Below are 9,365 nucleotides of genomic sequence, written 5' to 3' on the forward strand. Positions count from 1 at the left end.
AAAAGAAAGAATGTATCTACAAAGCTTGCCAGACCCTAAAGACATCGGCTTTGGCATTTTTTTCCTCTTATGGATGGCACATTATGTCTAGGATTGCGAATTGATTTTCTGTCTTTTTTTGTGAGTCTGCTTTAAACGTAAGTGTGAGAACCTTTTGTAATAATTTGGTCTGATTCCTCACCTTTGAGCAAGGATGAAGCTGGATGTTTATTCCATTATTAAAAAAATGTTCATGTAGGACGTGTAATTTAGTATTGAGTGTAATCGATGTTGATTGTGGCATTCTAAAGAGATTTGAACATACATGAATGAGTCAATGATGTGATAAAATTCATACTCGCTCTAGTTTCCTAAAGAATGTCGTTTTGAGTCAAACACTTTAAACTTTGACTACAAATAATTTTTTTTGGTTGAGTTTGAAAATATGAAAGTGATGTAAGTAAATTCTTCTCGAAATATAGTTTCATAAAAATATATTTTAACTATATTTTATAGCAAAAAGTAATGGTCAAAGTTGTTTTTTTTGAGACCATGTCGCTGTCCAAAATGACATTTTTTTAGGAAACCGGAGGTAGTAACCGATACCAAATTAGTCTTAAATTTTAGGTCTACTAGTTAGTTTTCTTTTTTATCGATTTTAATAATCTCGTCGAACTGTTGGTTGGTAAAACATCCTTAGGGAGTTGAACTGTCATTTGGTAAAACTCTGTTGGTCGATATAGACTTATACCAATGCCACTTTCATCGACTTTGAGGAGCTGTCATTTATATTGATTGACGTTAAGTCAGTATAACGGCTTTAACGAATCTAATGTAGTCATTGTTCTGGGAATGTGGTGTAGTGCATGGAGACGCTGTGAGGAACTGCCACAGATTCACCACACGTGTCCACATGTAAGCATCCAACGTTCATAAATTCAGGAGGAGCAATTAAAAACTATTGCATAGATTCAGGAGGACCACAACATAGAACTCGATTGGAGGAGTATTTGGAAATTCCAGGCTGAACCAAAGTGTCGCCTCTTCATTTGGCTTCTGCTACAAAGAAAATTGCTAACGGCGGACAGAATAAACAAGCGAGGGGGGGGGGGGGGGGGGGGGGGGGGGGGGGAGTGGGCACAGGCAAACCCAATTTGCAAATTATGCTACACCAGGCAGGAATCACACTCACATATGATTGCCAACTGTTCATTCGCAAAACTGATTTGGCAAGGAGTGGAAGGCTGGTCTGGAAAACAGGAGCTGCAACTGAACCAAAAATGTAACAAAGGTCAGTGACTGGGTGGACTAAGCTGAACCCAGCCAGGAAGAGGCGACGCACAAAACCAGCGAGCAACAATCATCATCTACACAGCTTGAAATCTGTGGAAAGAAAGACGCAAAAGAGTGTTTGAGAACAGAGCGCGAACTGCAGAATAGCTGCTTGCGGCAATCAGAGAAGACTTCCAGGCAGTTCAGCAGGCATGGGAGGAGTAAGCCGCAGATGTGGATTTTTTTTCTCTTAGTCCCTCTTTTGCCTCCCTTACTTTGTTCGGCTACCTATTTAGCCTGCTTCTTTTGCTATTCTTTTTTCCTGTTTACTGTTAAACTCTCTGTACATATTGATACTCCTATCTACTAAATGAAAAGGCAGAGCACCTGCCATTGATGCCAAAAAAAAGGACCATAGCATCTCATGCGTTAGATGATTATGCATGGACATGTGTTCCTAACTTTTCTTTCTCTCTTTTGGAAATAGCGGCCAAATAGCTCACACATATATAGATACATCACATGCAACTTCACAAAGAACCATACATACACGGTTCACTAGACATAACACGACGAAGAATCAACTCGAGAGGACAAAAGAAACAAACCATTCGCAGCAAAGGGCATCAAACCATATATGTTTATTTTGGACACCAGCAGACTGGACCCAAATTAAGGCTTTGTTTGATACCATCCAAACAAGGCCTAAAGTGGCCTTCATTCTCTTCAATTGCCTTGGGCAACGGCGGCGGCGGCGGCGGCAGCTTGGGCTCGCCTCGTCTTGGTGAGCTCGACCAGCTTCTCAACGTCCGGCATGACCGCCTTGGCAGCATCCAGCTCGCAGAAGCGCTCCAGCCATGCCGCCAAGAGCGGGGTCTTCCTAGCGTTGAACAGCTTCAGTCCATATAGCTTCTCGAGGGCGTGAATCCAGGCGACGAACCCTCCTAGCGCGACGTCGACGTACCCGACGCTGTCGCCCATGAAGAAGGGCTTCCCCTTGGAACACTCGCTCAGGGCTCCCTCCAGCGTTGCCGCCACGGCGAATGACTGCCTCGTCCCCTCCGCCTTCTCCTCATCCGTCTTGCCCCTGAACACCATCATCCACGAGCTGAGGAGCTGCACACGCACAATCACACACGCGTCAGGGTTTATAACAAATTAGTCAGGGATAACATGAGACTCTACCGATGGTTTTTGCGGCTATATCATACCTGATAAGCCGGGCTGACAAGTTCAAATAAACAGGGTGTATGATTTGACGTGGTGTGGTGTTGGTATGTACCTTCTCGTCAATGTAGGAGGCCCAGAAACGAGCAACAGTGCGTTCATGGGGCTCAGAAGGGAGGAGGGAGGGGCCGGCGTCAGCAAACGCCTCCTCGAGGTACTGAATGATGATCATGGACTCACATACAGGCTTGCCGTTGTGGATGAGTACGGGCACCTTCTTGTGCACAGGGTTGGACTTGAGGAGGAGCTCGCTCTTGTTGTTGAGGAGATCCTTCTCCTCGATGTACTCGTAGTCGTAGCTCAAGCCTTTGAAGCTTAGCGCAAGTTTCACTCGCAGCACAAACGGGCTCGCGAACGAGCCTAGAAGCTTCAGCTGATTGTTTTGTCCGGCCATTTCAAGCAGAACTTGTTCTACGCTCGTGTGAAGGATTGGACCTTCCTATGATAGGTTTTATTCTTGTGTTTCCTTGTTCTTGGCGGATGGAAAACGAGGAGAGCTGGCATATATAGAGTTTGATATGTGGTGTGCGTGGAAAATTCATCGATCATATCCATGACGCTACATCTGGAATCAGCTAGAAATTACAGAAATGAAAAAATTAAAACATGTTTGAAGAACGATGATGTAAAAAAAATACTCGACCCGCGAGGTAAGACAGGCCCCGGACATTATGCTTAAAAAGAAGATCTTCTCATGTAGGTCCAGAAAATCTCCGAACCTCTGCCTCACTCATACACAGCAGTACCACAGCTTCCGTAAGACTAAGCTGACCTTAGACCTGTGGTGTGGGGCAGACGAGGAGATTTTTTCAACGCGTAGATAAACTACGCCTCCTCCGGTCAATAAATCTGTCTCCTTTGAGTTTCGTACTCTGGTCGGTAGAGTGCAAAGCGCACAGCTAGCGTTCGCTTGCGAAGAACGATGATGGAGACATGTTAGTGCAAAATATAGATTCAAATGAAAGAACCTAGCTAGTACGTGTGCCGTACTATCTGCTTGTGTTTAGTAAAATGCTCCTTACAGTCAATGCTTAATTAGATGACGACGGTACAAATACTAAAGTTTGGGAGTCGTCATGTTTGACTTGACCTGTTTGTTTGCTACTAGAACATTGTCCTGTGCGTAGGTGTTACTAGTTCCTGTAGGTTTTCCCCTGTTCTTGGCACAGAAAGCTAGCAGACGAGGAGAGGCCGGCAGCAAGCTAGGGAGTTGCAGAAATCAAGTCAAGAATTTGAAAACATGTTTGGATAACGACGACGAAGACATGTTAAATGAACCTAGCTACTGTATGTTCCACGCAATCAATGCTTAGAAAAATACTCCTCAACCTATTACACATTTTTTTACCCATGAGTTAAGTTAAAACTATACCTTCTATTCAAAATTCTCCTTTTAGATTTTATTAAAAATTTGATTCTAGGCACATGGTTACTACAAATAACATAAATCAATGTTTCATCATGTCGAGCAGCTTAAAATGTTAAATTTCCGGTATCACAACCGGATTCCCCTCCTTTGCCGAGAGCCCGAAGCTCTCGGCAAAGAGGATTTCACTCTCGGCAGATCATTTGCCGAGAGCTGCTCTCGGCAAAGAGCGGTCGGCAAAAGGTCTCCCGGCAAAGGTTTATTTGCCGAGAGCCCCTCTCGGCAAACTCTTTGCCGAGAGCAAAATAAAAACTCTCAGCAAAACCTAACTCTCAGCAAAATATCACCGCTGTAACGGCAACCCGCCCGTAACGGTCGTCCCATACACTTCTTTGCCGAGAGCAACTCTCGGCAAAGAATTTTTTTTAAAAAAAAATAAAATAGATTATGGGGCTGAGGTGGTTTAAAAAAAACTTCTTTGCTGAGAGCCAGCGCTCGGCAAAGGAAAGGTTTGCCGAGAGCCAGCTCTCCGCAAAGGAAAGCTTTGCTGAGAGCCCTAGAATATGCTCTCGGCAAAGAGTCATATTTGCCGAGAGTTAGGTGCTCGGCAAATCTTACTCTTTGCCGAGAGCCCAGTTAGTTGGGCTCTCGGCAAATATTAGCTCTCGGCAAAGAGTCCAGAGAGCATTTTTTTTATTTTTGTTTATATTTCCAGCTTCAACATCACATATTTCACAAATATAACACATCATATATATCACAAATATCACATATTTAACAAATATGCCATCCACATCACATGTCTCACATAATCCATCTTAACATCTCAAATCCAACAGTTCATCTCACAAAGTGCACGACAATACATTATGAAGAGCAACAAGCTCACCCCCAAGCATCCCAGTCCCTCGACCCTCCCTCCGGCGGCTGCTGCTGCTGCGGCGGTGGATACTGCTGGTACCCCGACGCTCCCGACGGCTGCTGATGCGGCGGAAGTGGTGGATACGGCGCGTGCCACGACCCTCCCGACAGAGGCCCCTCATTCGAACCCGCCGATTGATTCTGCACAAAGGAGAAGAAAAATTAGTAATTATAGTAATACTAAGGCATATAATTGTAATCTAAGCGTACACAAGTTAATATTTGCAGAACTAGGTATAAAATTGAAATCTAAGCCTAGACACATCAAAATTTCGGCAGCACCTCCCCTGCACGGTGGGGTTTCCAAAACCTGCAAGAAAACCAACGGCACGATGGCCGTCCACCACATATCAACGGCGAGATGGCCGGCACACATATATATGAACGGCACGAAGGCCTCCCATCACATATCAACGGCACGATGGCCGACATGCACAGTAAAGAGCTTTTGTTAGAGAAGTTGAACTCACGGATGGGTAAGGTGGGTATGGGTAAGGCGGTGGAGGAGCGAACAGCTCTGGTGGCGCTGGACGACCCATCGTGACGCCAAGACTTGCCACGTACTGAGCCAAGGCGTCAAACCTCGTCCGCTCGGCCTCCAACCTTTGTCGCTCGGCCTCCATCCTCTGTCGCTCGGCCTCCCGCTCCCTCTATCGCTCTTCCTCCATCCTTGCCTTATGCTCCTGGAGCGCAAGCACCTGGGCCTGTAATTTTTCACCCCATTGTTACAAGCAGTTTCGAGGAATGTAAAACCAAAGAACGACGAATAAAACAGAAATAACCTGTAGTGCTGCCACACGATGCGTCGAAGTGTCCTACCTTGGGCGTATGGGCACGCTACCGCTCGTGCTGCTTGCTCGGACCTGTGAGAGAGTGGGAGTGCTGTGCGGGTCGAGCGTGCTGTTGCCGATGAGGTACCGCCCATGCTTCTTGCCTCCTCCCACCCTCATGACGATGTCGCCGTCAATGTCCGCGGTGTGCGGATCCTAGTCTGCCCCATGGACCGTCCTTGCCGCCTCGGTGTACTGACTGATGTGCTCGGGGATGCTCTCGTTGGTGAAGGACTCGGCTGGGTCATCCGGGTTCCAGTCGATTTCGTCTGTCGCCTTACCCTTGTGGGCCAGAACCCATGACTTGAGCTCTCCGCATGGCTGGTTTTGATGTGCAGCCGACTGCGACAAAAACAACAAGACGGTTACAAATCATGCAGGAATAAGCGTCTGAAAGAATAATTGAAGCTACACCAAGTCACGTACCCATCTTGCCCCGTATTCGTGGATGTTAAGGTTGCCCTGGTGGTGTGATACACCTGGCCTCTCCCTGCTGAGCCTGCTCGTCCACCTGCTCCTCCTCCAGCTCCTCCTCGGGCTCTGGTGCTGGTGCTACTACAAGCTGAGGCGGTGGTGCCCTAGGCCTCCTCTCGGCCGCCCTCCTCCTCCTCCTCCCTTGAGGCGGTGCCGACCCCTCAGCTTCACCTGAGGGCGCTGGTGTACCGCTCCCCGTGTCGTAAAGCGACCTGAGCTGCCGCAAAGCTCTGCGGCCCGCCATCTTTGCACAATCACCTACAAGACATAAACAATAAGATCGGATTAGCTGGATCATAAACAAGATATTATTATAAAGAGATGCAAAATAAATAAAGCAAAATAACATAATAATACTCCGGCTAGCCTCCGACGGGATCTTCTCTGAAAATCAAAAGGACACAAGACCATCAATTCAAAATTTCGGCAGCACCTCCCCTGCAGGGTGAGGTCTCCAAAACCTGCAAGAAACAAACGACACGATGGCCGGCAAGCATATATATCTCAACGGCACGATGGCCGGCATGCACATATACAATTCCAACATAAACAACAATCGACAATCCCAAACGTCGAAACGCCATCGGCACACCACCGCCGAAACCTCCGCCGAAACCTCCACCACCACTTCAACACCACCCCAACACCACCACCATGACCTCCACCACCCCAGCACCACCGCCACCACTCCACCAATCCACCACCACTCCACCACCACCCCACCACTACCACTACCACTACCACTACCACTACCACTACCACTACCACTACCAAGAAATACAAGATTGCAATACCTAGGGCGCCGGGAAGTAGAGCGGAGACGGGCGGACGCCGGGGGGGGGGGGCTGGGAGGCGCGGAAGGGTGGGGAGGGGAGGAGAGGGGCGCGGCGGGGAGGACGAGGCAGGGGGAGGGAGGGCGTGGACGGGGAGAATCGAAGGGAGGAGGGCAGGTGGGGAAGGTGGCGGGGGGGGAGGGGGATGCAGGCGTGCGGCTGTGCGGGAGGGGAGGTGCAAGTCGCGGCGGGAGATTGCGAGCACGGGCCAGGAGGCGGGCGGCCGAAGCAAGCAGGAGGGACGAAACGGGCAGGAGGCTGCATGTTGCCCTAGAATATGCTCTCGGCAAAGAGTCATATTTGCCGAGAGTTAGGTGCTCGGCAAATCTTACTCTTTGCCGAGAGCCCAGTTAGTTGGGCTCTCGGCAAATATTAGCTCTCGGCAAAGAGTCCAGAGAGCATTTTTTTTATTTTTGTTTATATTTCCAGCTTCAACATCACATATTTCACAAATATAACACATCATATATATCACAAATATCACATATTTAACAAATATGCCATCCACATCACATGTCTCACATAATCCATCTTAACATCTCAAATCCAACAGTTCATCTCACAAAGTGCACGACAATACATTATGAAGAGCAACAAGCTCACCCCCAAGCATCCCAGTCCCTCGACCCTCCCTCCGGCGGCTGCTGCTGCTGCGGCGGTGGATACTGCTGGTACCCCGACGCTCCCGACGGCTGCTGATGCGGCGGAAGTGGTGGATACGGCGCGTGCCACGACCCTCCCGACAGAGGCCCCTCATTCGAACCCGCCGATTGATTCTGCACAAAGGAGAAGAAAAATTAGTAATTATAGTAATACTAAGGCATATAATTGTAATCTAAGCGTACACAAGTTAATATTTGCAGAACTAGGTATAAAATTGAAATCTAAGCCTAGACACATCAAAATTTCGGCAGCACCTCCCCTGCACGGTGGGGTTTCCAAAACCTGCAAGAAAACCAACGGCACGATGGCCGTCCACCACATATCAACGGCGAGATGGCCGGCACACATATATATGAACGGCACGAAGGCCTCCCATCACATATCAACGGCACGATGGCCGACATGCACAGTAAAGAGCTTTTGTTAGAGAAGTTGAACTCACGGATGGGTAAGGTGGGTATGGGTAAGGCGGTGGAGGAGCGAACAGCTCTGGTGGCGCTGGACGACCCATCGTGACGCCAAGACTTGCCACGTACTGAGCCAAGGCGTCAAACCTCGTCCGCTCGGCCTCCAACCTTTGTCGCTCGGCCTCCATCCTCTGTCGCTCGGCCTCCCGCTCCCTCTATCGCTCTTCCTCCATCCTTGCCTTATGCTCCTGGAGCGCAAGCACCTGGGCCTGTAATTTTTCACCCCATTGTTACAAGCAGTTTCGAGGAATGTAAAACCAAAGAACGACGAATAAAACAGAAATAACCTGTAGTGCTGCCACACGATGCGTCGAAGTGTCCTACCTTGGGCGTATGGGCACGCTACCGCTCGTGCTGCTTGCTCGGACCTGTGAGAGAGTGGGAGTGCTGTGCGGGTCGAGCGTGCTGTTGCCGATGAGGTACCGCCCATGCTTCTTGCCTCCTCCCACCCTCATGACGATGTCGCCGTCAATGTCCGCGGTGTGCGGATCCTAGTCTGCCCCATGGACCGTCCTTGCCGCCTCGGTGTACTGACTGATGTGCTCGGGGATGCTCTCGTTGGTGAAGGACTCGGCTGGGTCATCCGGGTTCCAGTCGATTTCGTCTGTCGCCTTACCCTTGTGGGCCAGAACCCATGACTTGAGCTCTCCGCATGGCTGGTTTTGATGTGCAGCCGACTGCGACAAAAACAACAAGACGGTTACAAATCATGCAGGAATAAGCGTCTGAAAGAATAATTGAAGCTACACCAAGTCACGTACCCATCTTGCCCCGTATTCGTGGATGTTAAGGTTGCCCTGGTGGTGTGATACACCTGGCCTCTCCCTGCTGAGCCTGCTCGTCCACCTGCTCCTCCTCCAGCTCCTCCTCGGGCTCTGGTGCTGGTGCTACTACAAGCTGAGGCGGTGGTGCCCTAGGCCTCCTCTCGGCCGCCCTCCTCCTCCTCCTCCCTTGAGGCGGTGCCGACCCCTCAGCTTCACCTGAGGGCGCTGGTGTACCGCTCCCCGTGTCGTAAAGCGACCTGAGCTGCCGCAAAGCTCTGCGGCCCGCCATCTTTGCACAATCACCTACAAGACATAAACAATAAGATCGGATTAGCTGGATCATAAACAAGATATTATTATAAAGAGATGCAAAATAAATAAAGCAAAATAACATAATAATACTCCGGCTAGCCTCCGACGGGATCTTCTCTGAAAATCAAAAGGACACAAGACCATCAATTCAAAATTTCGGCAGCACCTCCCCTGCAGGGTGAGGTCTCCAAAACCTGCAAGAAACAAACGACACGATGGCCGGCAAGCATATATATCTCAACGGCACGATGGCCGGC

General features: G+C 49.1%; 1 protein-coding gene across 1 annotated transcript; it reads right to left on the bottom strand.

Moving 5' to 3' along the window:
* Window positions 1–1,746: 1,746 nt before the first annotated feature.
* Window positions 1,747–2,920, bottom strand: LOC136541458 (probable glutathione S-transferase GSTU6). Its single transcript, XM_066533355.1, has 2 exons — window positions 2,534–2,920; window positions 1,747–2,367 (listed from the first exon to the last, which is right to left on the bottom strand). Exons 1-2 carry the CDS (start codon window positions 2,870–2,872, stop codon window positions 1,978–1,980), a joined length of 729 nt encoding a protein of 242 aa, XP_066389452.1. The 5' UTR covers window positions 2,873–2,920; the 3' UTR covers window positions 1,747–1,977.
* Window positions 2,921–9,365: the final 6,445 nt, after the last annotated feature.

This window comes from Miscanthus floridulus, chromosome 1 (assembly GCF_019320115.1).
Source record: "Miscanthus floridulus cultivar M001 chromosome 1, ASM1932011v1, whole genome shotgun sequence".
Lineage (NCBI taxonomy): Eukaryota > Viridiplantae > Streptophyta > Magnoliopsida > Poales > Poaceae > Miscanthus > Miscanthus floridulus.